The following is a 15,870-nucleotide window of genomic DNA, read 5'->3' on the forward strand; positions in this document are numbered from 1 at the left end:
GCTATGCTGATGACATGCAAATCTATGTATCTCTATCACCAAATGACTATCAGCCCATTGATCTGTTGTGCCAGTGCATTGAGCAAGTCAAAGACTGGATGTGCCAAAATTTCCTTCAACTAAATGAGGACAAAACCGAGATAATTGTATTTGGTGCTAAAACCGAAAGGCTTAAAGTTACCCAACACCTTCACTCTCTGTCCCTGAAAACCTCAATCAAAGCCAGAAATATAGGGGTTATCATGGATTCAGATTTACATTTTGACAGTCACATCAAATCAGTTACAAAATCTGCATATTATGACCTTAAAAACGTAGCAAGACTTAGAGGGCTCATGTCTACCGAAGACTTACAAACACTTGTACATGCCTTTATCACTAGCAAGCTTGATTACTGCAATGGTCTCCTTACAGGTCTCCCAAAAGAGAATACTGCTGCTAGAGTTCTAACAAAGACCAAAAAATGTGAACATATTACACCAATTCCATTACTTAAATCATTACATTGGCTCCCTGTATGTCAGAGAATTGATTTTAAAATCATGTTGCTAACCTATAAATCCCTACATGGTTTAGGGCCAAAATATTTAACTGATATGCTTCCACTACATAAGCCTTCTAGGCCACTAAGATCCTCTGAGACCAATCTGTTAATTATCCTCAGAGTCAACACGAAACATGGGGAAGCAGGATTTAGTTACTATGCAACAAATAGCTGGAATAAACTCCCTGAGGATTTAAGACTTGCCCCAACTCTGACAGCTTTTAAAACAAGACTGAAGACTTTTATGTTTGCTTTAGCTTTCTGCTAAATCTTAAATCTACAATGCTTCTATTTTATTTATTTATTTATTATTTTATTTTATTAGTAACTTTGCCTTTATTTTCTCACTTTCTAAAATGCATTTTTTTAACTCTGCCTTTCTAAAATGTTTTTTTTTTTAACTTTGCCTTTAATTTCTATTTATTTTACTTTTTACTTAACTATTATTTTCTTTTATTGTATGACAATGTTTATATGTGGAGCACTTTGAGTCTGCCTTGTGTATGAAAAGTGCTATATATATAAAGTTGCCTTGCCTTGCCTTGCCTTGCCTTATATAGTTGAATCTCAAATTCATATATAAGATAATGTATTCTCTATGTCTCTAGGTATAACTGAAATCTCTTTTCCTCACTATGACTGTTCTGTACCGTATTACTGGCAACAGCGAAAACAGGAGCAGAAGCTGAACGGAGGAAAGACGGCCCCCCCCTCCGAGGTGGTCCAGGTGGGCCCAGCCACTGGCAAGGACTCCAGGCCGGCCCCCCCCTCCGAGGTGGCCCAGGTGGGCCCAGCCACTGGCAAGGACTCCAGGCCGCCCCCCCCCTCCGAGGTGGCCCAGGTGGGCCCAGCCACTGGCAAGGACTCCAGGCCGGCCCCCCCCTCCGAGGTGGCCCAGGTGGGCCCAGCCACGGACCAGGGCTCCAGGCCGGCCCCCCCCTCCGAGGTGGCCCAGGTGGGCCCAGCCACGGACCAGGGCTCCAGGCCGGTGCGCCCCACCGGGGCAGGGCTGCTCCAGGAGGATAGCGCTGCCGCCCAGGGGTAGGTGCAGGCGGAGAGGACCTCTGGTGACCTCTGGTGACCTCTGGTAACCTCTGGTCTAATCGTAGATCTCCACATGGAGAACATTCTCCAAAATGAAGCTTGTGTTGTTAAATGCCACCTGAATGTAATGGACTTTGAAAAGCCTCTTGATCTGCTATAAGGTACCACATTGGGAGGGGGGGTAGACTATTCTAGTGGTGAGGGTGCTGGACTCCCAGCAGGCAGGGTTTGAACCCAATGTCCACAGTACCTTTAAGCCTCCTTGGGCAAGCTTCCCTAAACCCTACTTGCTTGTCAATGTATCCATAGGAAAACTCACAGTGAACTGCATTGGATCAAAGCGCCCCTAATAAAATGATTAAACAGTAACTATATATCTATGTTTGAACCCATAGGGAGGCGCAGGCTGTACCATCCGTAGACGGGGCCCTCGTCCGGGAGCCGTTATCTCAGTCTGGTGGCGTCCTCACCAGGCAGACCGCGCCTCCTCGCCTCACAGACAAGCAGCTGGGCTTCTTGGGGTGAGTGCTGGATTGAAGGGCTCATACACACCAACCCACAGTAGACACACAAGTAGCATCAACACCAGGGAGGTCATTCATTAAACCGACCGGCAGCCGGTGTAACTGCACTACCAAAGACATCCACTAGATGGTGTTTGTGGCTCTATATTGTCATATTATCCATATGAAAGCATGTAAAAAAAAAGGACCATAACACAATTAATTGTGCAGCAATCAATATCCAAGAATGATACTTGATAAGTGATAGATGTATGTTCATCTCATGAACGTTCAGATGTGGTCTTATTTAAAAAATAATAATACTAATATTACCCTGATATGAATACCAATGCAAAGATAGGCAAAGTACATCCTTCCTGGCTCCTGGTTGCTAGTGCTGTCGTGAGGTGAAGCCTTGCTACCTGTTGTTGTGTGTGTGTGTGTGTGTTCCTCAGGCTCCCCAACCTGGCACAGAGCTGCTATTTAAACTCCACCCTGCAGAGTCTCCTGGCCGTGAGGGTCTTCAGTCAGGAGATGGAGCAGATGCAGTGGGCTTGGAGCTTAGCCCCCTCTGCACAGCTGGCCAGGTACACACACTGGCAAGCACACACACACACACACACACACACACACACACACACACACACACGCACATGCATACACACCAACACGTACGCACATGCACACACACACACACACACACACACGCACACGCACACGCACACGCACACACGCACACGCACACACACACTGATTGACAGCTAGCTGCTACATTGAAGTAATTTCCTTCCCCCAGGGAGTTTGTGGCCATCGGGACATCACGTTCCTCCGGCAACAACAACCACAAAACGGCAGTGCTGAGGTCGTTTAAGGGGAGTGTTTCGCTGCAGGCCCCAGAGTTCCAGGACGGTGGACAAAAAGTGAGTCCCCCCCCCCAACCCCCACACACCAAACAACTTCCTTTTTTTGTGTGCGGTTGTGTTCAACATGTGTGTGCATGTGTTTGTGTGTGTTTGTGTGTGTGTTTGCATGATGGTGTGTGTGTGTGTGTGTGTGTGTGTATGATTGTGTTTGTGTGTGTAGGACGCCCATGAGTTCCTGACCGCTGTGCTGGACCAGTTGAGGTCTCTGTCCCTCGTGCTACAGCCAGCAGCTCTGGACATGGTGGGAAGGACCTACTCCTGCCCCGTGGAGGCTCACCTGCTCTTCCACATGTTGAGCACCAGGACCTGCAAGGGGTAACTCAACTCCACCTCAACCCACTCGCAGACATACACACTGCCCTCTCTTCTGCAGATTCCCTGCAAAACGACCATACAACGGGCTTCTACAAGTTTAAAATAACAATCGAAAAAAATCAGAGAATCACAGAGACACATTTGAGAGGTAGATGTGAACACAGACGAACTACAAACTATTTGAATGACATTAAGCCGTCAATGGTTTTCCTCATAAAGATACTGACCGCTGTGGGATGCTGTAGTTCCTCTGGGATGCTGTTCCAGAGGAGCGTAGACATTAAACACTGCCTCCCTGTGGGCCATGGTCCTCCCTGGAGGCTTTGATATAGGGATGACGTCGGCCCCAGCAGCAGTGCGTCCTGCTCGGGGCCAGCAGTCTTCATGAGTGTCTCACGTATGTTCTCCTGTGTTAGATGTGAGGGCCAGTCCTCGTCCATGGAGGACTTCAGCAACCTGTCTCTGGACCTGGAGCCTGGAGGCTCGGTGAGCCAGGCCCTGGACAGTTACCTCACGGTCAGTGACCCCACTCCAGATCATGGATCCACCGTGCTGTCGCTCATCCTCCCCCTTGGTGCTGCTGTGTGTGGGTGGTTGTTCTGTGTGAGGGTCCGACCCAGGCGTTTATTGTTGTGTTGTCGTGTTCGTAGGAGAGCTCTCTGATGTACACCTGCCAGTGCGGAGGAAATACATCTGGCATGCAGACCTGCTTTCTGACCCTACCTAAGTGAGTGATTCTACAAGCTAGAGAGATAATGATCTACAGTAGGTTTTATTTCCAGTGTTTGTTTGCATAGCACAGTGGGACGGTGGCTTTCCACCCCCCAGCCTTAATGTGTTAGAACTCGCTCTGACCGGTTCTGGACAGAAAGCGTCTGCTCACTGAACAGATTGTGAGTTTCTTTGTAATAATTCCTGTCTCTCTACCTGCTCTTGTCTCGTCTCCTGCAGCGTTCTGGTCCTCCACCTCAAACGATTCCGCTTCACCCACACTGGGAGGATGAAGAAGACGGATGATGATGTCCTCCTGTCCAGAAACCTGGAACTCAACATTGGGACAGGTGCTGTGGCTTTGTCACTTTCCTGTTCAGAAGATCCAATATCTTATCCATTTACATCTCTTGTTTCAGTATTATGCACACAAGAAGAGAACAAGCAAGGACAGACATAGACAAAGAGTACATGTTGATTGAATAACTGAAACGATGAATATGTGTACCCTTTACTAACCCATCAAATGATTTATTTAATACTACAGAGGCAGGGAATGAGGACAGCGACACCATGGTGAGAAGAAGAGAGAGAGAGAATATTAGAGCGATAAGAAGCTAATAAGTTACACAAATGAGTATTTTTGATAACAAGAGGCGGATAAAATATGGAATACTAATACTAATATACGGTAATATAGCCGCCTTAACTTGAGCTTAAGTTCAGCCTGAACTGTTAGGAAGATGAAGGGAGAAGAAGTGCAGGAAATGTTGTCTGTGTGTGAACCTGTTGCTGTCCTGCCGACGCCGTGCTAACTGTTCAGTATGATACGCGTTTCCTTCCCAGGGGAAGTACACACTCGTGAGTGTACTGAGCCACATTGGTGCCCACGCTTCATCAGGTGATACAAACACACACACACACACACACACACACACACACACACACACACACACACACACACTTTCAGAGTTTTGTGTATTTCTCTTGCAGTTACCTTGTCCTGGGTAGATTGGTTATTGAATGATTGAGTTATTGATGATTGTGTGATTGATAGTTTCTTATTGATGATTGATTATTGATGATGATATGATTGGGCACGTCACAAATTCATCTTTGAACCCGCCCCCAGGACATTACATCAGTGAGGGGGCCTATCCGGACGAGGACGACAAGCTGCCTGACCAATGGCTGCGTTACAATGACCTGCAGGTGTCACGGACCTCCGGCAGCATTGTCTGTCGCCAGCGGCAACGCACAGCCTACCTGCTGTTCTACCAGCGACAGGTAGGAGGACGAATCACATCACATTACAAAAGGCACACAGACAGATAATCTGGACTCCAGCAGGCTAGGCTTCAAATCAACATCATGTAGACTGGCCATTATATTAACTTAATTCATTTATCTCCCCTTCTGAAAGCGTCATTGACTAGCACAACTGAGTTTCTCTTTGGTAGAATATCTCTGTAACGAAGCAGGAAACAAGGCGTAACTCCGCCCCTTCAGTCTCTGGTTTCCGGCCCAGTGCTGCACACTGCTGGATCCCAGATCAGCTCCACTGTAGATAATAATGTGATGAATGTAGTGCAGTATTCTACAATACGTGGTGTTTTCTTTGTGTGTCCAGCTGTAGAACAGTGAGGGTCGGGGTGGGGTGGGGGGGGGGGGGGGGGGGCGGGAGGTGGGGGAAGAAGCTCTGGACATGGTGGGAAGAAGCTCTGGACATGGTGGGAAGGACCTACTCCTGCCCCGTGGAGGCTCGTCTGCTCTTCCACATCTCTTGAGCACCAGGACCTGCAAGGGGTAACTTAGGCCCCAGAGTTCCAGGACGGTGGACAAAAAGTGAGTCTCCCCCCCCCCCCACACACCAAACAACTTCTTAATTTGTGTGCGATTGTGTTCAACATGTGTGTTTGTTTGTTTGAAGTGTGCATGTTGTTTTTGGACCCTACCAGTGAACTCACCAGACTGACGGCCCCCCCCTCCGAGGTGGCCCAGGAGGGCCGGGGCTCCAGGCCAGGGCTCCAGGCCAGGGCTCCAGGCCAGGGCTCCAAGCCGGGGCGCCCCACCGTGGGAGGGCAGCTCCAGGAGGATAGAGCTGCTGCCCATGAGTTCCTGACCGCTGTGCTGAACCAGTTGAGGTGTCTGTCCCTCGTGCTACAGCCAGCAGCTCTGGACATGGTGGGAAGGACCTACTCCTGCCCCGTGGGGGCTCACCTGCTCTTCCACATGTTGAGCACCAGGACCTGCAAGGGGTAACTCAACTCCACCTCAACCCACTCACAGACACACACACTGCCCTCTCTTGATTCTCTGCAAAATGACCATACAACAGGCTTCTACAAGTTTAAAGAAACAACAGAAAATAATTCTGAGAATCACAGAGATACATTTGAGAGGTAGATGTGAACACAGAGGAACTACAAACTACTAGATTAGATTTATTGCTATTTAAACTCCACCCTGCAGAGTCTCCTGACCGTGAGGGTCTTCAGTCAGGAGATGGAGCAGATGCAGTGGGCTTGGAGCTTAGCCCCCTCTGCACAGCTGCTCAGGTATGCACACTGGCAAGCACACACACACACACACACACACACACACACACACACACACACACACACACACACACACACACACACACACACACACACACACACACACACACACACTGACGGCTAGCTGCTACATTGAAGTACTTTCCTTCCCCCAGGGAGTTTGTGGCCATCGGGACATCACGTTGCTCCGGCAACAACGACCACAAAATGGCAGTGCTGAGGTCGTTTAAGGGGAGTGTTTCGCTGCAGACCCCAGAGTTCCAGGATGGTGGACAAAAAGTGAGTCTCCCCCCCCAACCCCCACACACCAAACAACTTCTTTATTTTGTGTGTGGTTGTGTTCAACATGTTTGTTTGTTTGTTTGAAGTGTGCGCGTTGTTTTTGGACCCTACCAGTGTTTCGCTGCAGACCCCAGAGTTCCAGGATGGTGGACAAAAAGTGAGTCTCCCCCCCCAACCCCCACACACCAAACAACTTCTTTATTTTGTGTGTGGTTGTGTTCAACATGTTTGTTTGTTTGTTTGAAGTGTGCGCGTTGTTTTTGGACCCTACCAGTGAAGTCACCAGACCGACGGCCCCCCCCTCCGAGGTGGCCCAGGTCGGCCCAGCCACGGGCCAGGGCTCCAGGCCAGGGCTCCAGGCCAGGGCTCCAAGCCGGGGCGCCCCACCGAGGGAGGGCAGCTCCAGGAGGATAGAGCTGCTGCCCATGAGTTCCTGACCGCTGTGCTGGACCAGTTGAGGTGTCTGTCCCTCGTGCTACAGCCAGCAGCTCTGGACATGGTGGGAAGGACCTACTCCTGCCCCGTGGAGGCTCACCTGCTCTTCCACATGTTGAGCACCAGGACCTGCAAGGGGTAACTCAACTCCACCTCAACCCACTCACAGACACACACACTACCATCTCTTGATTCTCTGCAAAACGACCATACAACGGGCTTCTACAAGTTTAAAGAAACAACAGAAAATAATTCTGAGAATCACAGAGATACATTTGAGAGGTAGATGTGAACACAGAGGAACTACAAACTACTAGATTAGATTTATTGCTATTTAAACTCCACCCTGCAGAGTCTCCTGACAGTGAGGGTCTTCAGTCAGGAGATGGAGCAGATGCAGTGGGCTTGGAGCTTAGCCCCCTCTGCACAGCTGCTCAGGTATGCACACTGACAAGCACACACACACACACACACACACACACACACACACAAACACACACACACACACACACACGCACACACACACACACACACACACACTGACGGCTAGCTGCTACATTGAAGTACTTTCCTTCCCCCAGGGAGTTTGTGGCCATCGGGACATCACGTTGCTCCGGCAACAACGACCAGAAAATGGCAGTGCTGAGGTCGTTTAAGGGGAGTGTTTCGCTGCAGACCCCAGAGTTCCAGGATGGTGGACAAAAAGTGAGTCTCCCCCCCCAACCCCCACACACCAAACAACTTCTTTATTTTGTGTGTGGTTGTGTTCAACATGTTTGTTTGTTTGTTTGAAGTGTGCGCGTTGTTTTTGGACCCTACCAGTGAAGTCACCAGACCGACGGCCCCCCCCTCCGAGGTGGCCCAGGTCGGCCCAGCCACGGGCCAGGGCTCCAGGCCAGGGCTCCAAGCCGGGGCGCCCCACCGAGGGAGGGCAGCTCCAGGAGGATAGAGCTGCTGCCCATGAGTTCCTGACCGCTGTGCTGGACCAGTTGAGGTGTCTGTCCCTCGTGCTACAGCCAGCAGCTCTGGACATGGTGGGAAGGACCTACTCCTGCCCCGTGGAGGCTCACCTGCTCTTCCACATGTTGAGCACCAGGACCTGCAAGGGGTAACTCAACTCCACCTCAACCCACTCACAGACACACACACACTACCATCTCTTGATTCTCTGCAAAACGACCATACAACGGGCTTCTACAAGTTTAAAATAACAACAGAAAATAAATCAGAATCACAGAGATACATTTGAGAGGTAGATGTGAACACAGAGGAACTACAAACTACTAGATTAGATTTATTGCTATTTAAACTCCACCCTGCAGAGTCTCCTGACCGTGAGGGTCTTCAGTCAGGAGATGGAGCAGATGCAGTGGGCTTGAAATTAGCCCCCTCTGCACAGCTGCTCAGGTATGCACACTGACAAGCACATACACACACACACACACACACACACACACACACACACACACACACACACACACACACACTGACGGCTAGCTCTTACATTGAAGTACTTTACTTCCCCCAGGGAGTTTGTGGCCATGGGGACATCACGTTGCTCCGGCAACAACGACCACAAAATGGCAGTGCTGAGGTCGTTTAAGGGGAGTGTTTCGCTGCAGGCCCCAGAGTTCCAGGACGGTGGACAAAAAGTGAGTCCCCCCCCACCACACACACCAAACAACTTATTTTTTTTGTGTGCGGTTGTGTTCAACATGTGTTTGTGTGTGTTTGTGTGTGTGTTTGCATGATGGTGTGTGTGTGTGTGTATGATTGTGTTTGTGTGTGCTTGTGTGTGTAGGACGCCCATGAGTTCCTGACCGCTGTGCTGGACCAGTTGAGGTGTCTGTCCCTCGTGCTACAGCCAGCAGCTCTGGACATGGTGGGAAGGACCTACTCCTGCCCCGTGGAGGCTCACCTGCTCTTCCACATGTTGAGCACCAGGACCTGCAAGGGGTAACTCAACTCCACCTCAACCCAATCGCAGACACACACACTGCCCTCTCTTCTGCAGATTCCCTGCAAAACGACCATACGACGGGCTTCTACAAGTTTAAAATAACAATCGAAAAAAATCTGAGAATCACAGAGAACACACACTTTCAGAGTTTTGTGTATTTCTCTTGCAGTTACCTTGTCCTGGGTAGATTGGTTATTGAATGATTGAGTTATTGATGATTGTGTGATTGATGGTTTCTTATTGATGATTGATTATTGATGATGATATGATTGGGCATGTCACAAATTCATCTTTGAACCCGCCCCCAGGACATTACATCAGTGAGGGGGCCTATCTGGACGAGGACAACAAGCTGCCTGACCAATGGCTGCGCTACAATGACCTGCAGGTGTCACGGACCTCCGGCAGCGCCGTCTGTCGCCGGCGGCAACGCACAGCCTACCTGCTGTTCTACCAGCGACAGGTAGGAAGACGAATCACATCTCATTCAACATAACTGATCATTTACACACACAAGGCCCATCCCCACTACTGCTAGACCTACCATGCATGTTCACCTGAACAGTCACCTATTTATTCATGTATTCATCATGCTTATTTATATTGTTCATTTCACGCACATTTCATGTACATTAATATTACTTTGATATTCTATGACCTTTATCTTTTACTTCTGTTTTCATTATTATTATTATTCTCTGCCTTTAGCAAAGCAAATGTGATTGAAGATTATTTTTGAACTTGTGTTTGTGTCTGTGTCTGTTTGTGTCTGTGTCTGTTTGTGTGCTGCGTGTGTGTGTGTGTTTGTGTGGTGGGACGGACCTACAGACCTACAGTCCGGTGAGCAGACTGCAGCTCACACAAGGCAGCCAGTGCTGCAGTAGCAGCCCCCCCCCCACCGTCGCCCAGCGGGGGCCTTCGACAGGGAAGAGGTCCTCATCAGCGACGGTTGAGACGTTGGATGGACCGAGCGCATCCAGCAGCACATCCACCCAGGAGAGACCCCCCCCAGGTCACCTCGGGGCCCACAGGAGGATGGGACACCCAAGAGAGCCTTGTTCCTCCAGAGGTTTCTACCTCCCAGAGGGAGTTTTGCCTTACTAACGTCCCCCCCCTGGCCTGGTCCCTACCACCAGATCAGCGTGTTCAGCACCACTCTGATCTGGTGCTGGTGTTATGGTTTGTTTGTGTACTTGCTCTCTGGGGTGAAAGGTTAACAAATAAACCCTTTAATATTCCCTTTTTTTGTATTCCTTCCTAGGCTTGTAAACACATGCATTTCCACATTCAAATGAGGTTTAAATTCCAGATTCCTCCTTTTTACATTGGTCTGCGGATGATATCATATAATATATGACTTATTACTGAGAGTTTATTTAACAAAGCTGATATATTATATCAGCTTTGTTAAATAAACTCTCAGTAATAAGTCATTAACTCAGAAGTAAATAGTCAATGGCACTTCAACTAGTTCCCCCACGATGCACCACTGCTCCGCACCCTGCATTGGCTACCAGTGGCTGCCCCAATCGGATTCAAGTCACCTTTAATTGCCCACGGTGCTGTGAAAGGCCCATCCTACCTCCAGGACACGGTCCAACCATTCCCCCCAGGCCATCCACTACGCTGTGTGACCGCCAAATGGCTTGCTACTCCCTCACTGCGAGGGGACATGTTGATATGGTTGAGCAGGAGCGAGGGATTGTTTAGTCCACTGACATCAGAACAGCAGAAACCCCATCCCTCATCCTCCGTCAAAGACCCAAAACCCATCTGGTCAGACTGCAACTTGGCCCATGAAAAAATACAAATAATACAATCCAAATTTTTATTTCTTGTTTCTATAATGTGTCACTTAAAGCAGTTTTTCTTGTTTTGATTCATTTGTTTGTACTGGCATGATTCTTGCACTTTTTGGGTTGTATCCTCATGGTTGAATGCCCTTATTGTATGTCGCTTTGGACAAAAGCGTCAGCTAAATTAAATCTAATTTAATTTAATGTAACATAGTGTAACAGGTAGCCACTAGGTGGCGAACCAACACAACTAATGATTCCCAGGCTCTTCAAACTAGTCTTAAGCTACTTGGAAGGTGGAATCCAACTCAGGTAAACAACTGTTTAAATTCTTCAGATGATTCTGTACCACACAGGTTTTTAGTCAGGGAGAGAATTGCAAAAAGGTTCTATTATTCCTTCCAACAATTAATTGTTAGAAGGAACAAATAATTGTTCCATATATTGTTTTTATGCCACCAAAGACAGCCGAGTGAAGAGAGAGGTAGGTGGGTTGAAGGGTCAACGTTTTTTATTTCAGGAGCAAGTAGGACATGGGAGCATCTTTCTTTAGGACACACACATGTCGAATCCCAGCAAACAGCAGGGATCCGGACCCAGAACCCAATGGGTTACTGGCAGTAAAACACCTTAACCATCCTGTCCCCCTGCTTTTACTGTTATCTATCAGTTATTCCCAACCGGGCAATGCCTCCCTGCAAAACAAAAGTGACAACAACGATTCAACAAATTGTTGTTGTTGCATCTTATGAAGGTTGATTGTCGCTGGTCAATAAGGTTGAGGCTAGCTAGGTTAGCTTCTTCCATTGTGAACGCCCCCTAGGCAACTCAAATAGGAATAATGAGGCTCAATTGTGAATTAAAATATACATATCGTTGTCATACATATTTAGTCTGTCATATACATATTGCACAGCAGGTGTCACTAGAGAGAACGATTCAATGAGGCTTCGGGTAATGAACCTTTTGGTGAACCTTTGGGCTGGAAAGCCTCATTGGTTCATGAAGCCTCGTTTTGCCATCACTAGTTGACAGCGCACAGGTTGAATTTATGAATGAAAGTATGTACGTTCTGTGACAGAACTGTCATACTTTCATTCATAAAATTAACAGAATTTCCGCCACTATCGAAATTGATACGTGTCATTGCGCATTTCTAAGTGGGCATACGGAAATGCTGGAGCTTTCTTAATAGGTATACACCGTATACCTGCGTATCACGTAGACTACACCACTGGAAGCAAGCCTGCTGGAATCATTCCTGATATCTCTTTATTCTCTTTATTGTCTTTATTGTAATGGCGTTAGATTGACACCAGAGGACGCCACTGAGCTGGTATGGAGACATGCACATATATTGCTTTCACTGGAATCTCCAGAGACTCTTCTGAAAACCTCAGCCACCTACATTTCCACTGACTTTCTGTCACTCAAGGGACACAGGTGCACATCTGCTAAAACTGGACATCATTTCTACAGTTCACTGCTTACAGAATACGTTTAATGAAACACATCTTTTAGCGGTGTGGGTTTGGTCTTTGACTCATAGAGACAGACATTATGAATATGTTACTGTTTCCATCACTCAGCATAATAGGGTTCTTATGTCTGGGTGAGTGATACTGAATGTCTTTTGAGACATACTTTTACATGTTTCTAAGGTATATCTGCAGAAACCTGTACATCTCTGAACTACTATATTATGAAGTGAGAGGAAGTCAGTCTGCACACATGGGTCATTTCAGCAGCAGTGGCTCTATGACTGACCCTGGTCCACTGAATACACACATTACAACACACACACTTTACAACGGCATCCACACAACCAACACTTTGCTCATTCAGAGATACACACCATAGCTTTAACCCATCTTTCATAATGTTGGTGAAGTTTGTTTAATACAGATTGTAGAATTGTTATATACTCATTAGAAGCCACATTAATTAGAAAAATACAGAAGATAAACGATAGTAAATGATCACAAGAAAAAAAAAAACTATCCTTTACATGTTTATTAAATATTCAGCATGTGATAAACACAAGAAAAGGGTTAAAAAACAGAAAGCATAATGTGAATGGATCAAATACATGCTATATGAATGTAAATCATCAAAAGCTGCAGTGCCAACTTAGACAGAGAGATATAAAGCAGACAAAGGAGATCTGTATTCTACAGTACTTCCATGCTGGAGCCTCTCTACTCTGTACACTGGCCAGGATTCAGGGTTTGAGTGACAGGCTGCGTCTGGCCATTCTTACTGGCCTCACAGCCCACTGAGGCCGCCTTCCTCCACTGGTCTGCAGGGAGGGTCAAGGTGCTGGTCCAGCTGTAGTGGCCGTCTTTCCCCAGGACCCCCAGGCTATCTGACACCCCCCCAGACCTGCTGCTGCCCCCCACCTTCCAGCCAAGCTTCCAGTCTGAGGGGAAGCCCCCACTGGCCACACACACTAGTGTAGCACTGCCCTGCTCCAGCTCCACTCTGGAGGGAGGGAGGACGCTCAGCGTGGGCTGCACCACTCCCACTGGAGGAGAGAGAGAGGAGTGGACAACAGGCTCAGTTAACATCAGCCCTCATAGGAGCACAGAGGGAAGGGACAGCTTCCTGTTCAGCAGCAGTTGGTGATATTAAAGAGGAAGGAAGCCATTTTGTTGTAATAGTAATCCAGCAAGTAATCTAGTTTACACCAAAACGTTTTTATGTTTATTTTTGTTTGAATGAATACATCTTTAGTTCTCTTTCTTTAAAGAATATCACATGGGGCTCAACGGCCATGAAAAATAAAAATCTTGATTACTAATTCAAAGGACATTAGTCAATTCTAATGTTTCAAATAATTATCAGACTTTTTAGAAGCTCCACTGAACTTAAATTGCACTCCTTTGCCCATATTACTAAACATCAATATATTTTAAATCATCAATTATACTATAGCAATAGTCTAAAATAATCCAAATAATATTTTGGATAACGAATTATGCAGTAGGACATATATGAAACAAATGTAGCTAATTATACCAAAAATACAAAACTCTGTACAACAGGATATATTCAAACAGTGTACTCAATTTATCTAGAGAACAAAGAACAATAAATAAAAAATATAAACAACTTAAATTGGTTTCAAATCATGAAAGCTAATTCATTCTAAAGAGTTAAATACGTCAAGTAAATGTGCATATGCAAAGAAAAGTGTCCTTGTACTTACAGTCAACGATGAGTTTGGTGCCTCCACCAAAAGTCCACCACAGTGATACAAACTCATTGAGAGGCTGTACAAAAACCTCCCGCACATTAAAGACTCATCTTACTGACACACAAACACAAACGTTTTTCACTGAAATGTATGAAGGAGTCGATATTTGATTCACTGGAAATATTATTATTAATTGATATTAATTGTTTGAATGTATATTGATGTAATGAAATACATTTATCCCACATTTATTTTCATAACCTTTTTAAAGGCACACTTACAAACGCTTGATTGCTTGAACAGTAGTCCAATAATAAAACTTAAAAAAAACCTTTAAGACAATGTTATATTCATGCATTTATAATAAACAAAACAATATGTTTTTTTAATCTATTATTCTAGTTTTACGTTATAATATTATGAGCATGTTTTTCATACAAATTAGAAAGTGAAAGGATTTCATACAAACCAAGATCAACTTCAACCAGATAAAATGTTGTACATTATAAATCCCAATTCTTTACACAAAATCAATATTTGTATTCCAAAAGTGTAACTGTAGAAGAGATACAGTGGTCCCCCCAGAATGTCTGCAGTCACTCTCACTCCCAGTCTGATGAGTGGAAACAGGTTATTTCCATATAGAGGAAGCTTTGCATGCTCAGCTGAAACTGGGGTTCTGAGAGGGTTTAAAGTCCTCTGAGTTCAACACTGCAGGACTCGGAGCTGTCACTCAACACCCCAGGAACCGTGGCAACCATGAATCACCTCACCCTCCTTTTCTGGACAGTGGTCTGTGGATCCTTAACAGGTTGGTTCATTCCACTCAATCAAAGTGTGGACCATCCTTCTTTGTTTGCTTGTGTTTTCTATTGGATAACTCAATGTTTGGTTTGTTTTTCTATAGGAACCAGCAGTCAGGTGACTGTGACTCAGAGACCAGTAGTGTCTTTTACTCCAGGATCCACAGTTACTCTGACCTGTAAAATAAAGCCAGTCATTTATGGCTCTTATCTACACTGGTACCAACAGAAACCTGGAGAAGCTCCCAAGCTCATCATAAAATATATAAACCAACTTGTATCACCAACACCAGCTCGGTTTAGTGGCAGTGGAAGCAGCACTGACTTCTCTCTGACCATCACCGGTGCCCAGCGTGAAGATGCAGCAGTTTATCACTGTCAGAGTTACCACTATCTTAACAGTGTTTATGTGTTCACACAGTGATTGAGAGCCGTACAAAAACCTCCCTCAGTCACACTGCGTAGACACTGAGCTGTTACAGCAGGAACCTGCTGCAGCTGCTGAGGGGGAAGAGACTCTGACACAGAGCGCTGAGCACAGAGCTGGCTCTAACCAGGGGCCTCGACCAAGAGCCAGCATTATATTCCTCAGCATTATTAAATATACAAGTACTACCTCAACTACCACATAGTACATACAACCACTACCTCAACTACCACATATTAGATACAACTACTACCTCAATTACCACATATTACATACAACTACTACCTCAACTACAACATATTACATACAACTACTACCTCAACTACCACATAGTACATACAACTACTACCTCAACAACCACATAGTACATACA

The 15,870-nt window shown here is 46.4% G+C and overlaps 1 protein-coding gene across 1 annotated transcript; it reads left to right on the top strand.

Moving 5' to 3' along the window:
• The first annotated feature begins 8,625 nt into the window (after positions 1-8,625).
• On the top strand, positions 8,626-10,375 carry LOC311355819 (ubiquitin carboxyl-terminal hydrolase 37-like). Its single transcript, XM_084475648.1, has 5 exons — positions 8,626-8,722; positions 8,844-8,967; positions 9,117-9,271; positions 9,584-9,738; positions 10,104-10,375. Exons 2-4 carry the CDS (start codon positions 8,857-8,859, stop codon positions 9,597-9,599), a joined length of 282 nt encoding a protein of 93 aa, XP_084331774.1. The 5' UTR covers positions 8,626-8,722; positions 8,844-8,856; the 3' UTR covers positions 9,600-9,738; positions 10,104-10,375.
• The last annotated feature ends 5,495 nt before the right edge of the window (positions 10,376-15,870 follow it).

Source organism: Micromesistius poutassou, assembly GCF_964030765.1.
Source record: "Micromesistius poutassou genome assembly, chromosome: 11".
NCBI lineage: Eukaryota > Metazoa > Chordata > Actinopteri > Gadiformes > Gadidae > Micromesistius > Micromesistius poutassou.

Bases quoted from the DNA above. Each gene is read 5' to 3' on its own strand.
- LOC311355819 (XM_084475648.1), top strand. From the start codon at position 8,857: ATGGGGACATCACGTTGCTCCGGCAACAACGACCACAAAATGGCAGTG. The intron at 8,968-9,116 runs GTGAGTCCCCCC...TTGTGTGTGTAG, and splicing joins TCCAGGACGGTGGACAAAAA to GACGCCCATGAGTTCCTGAC.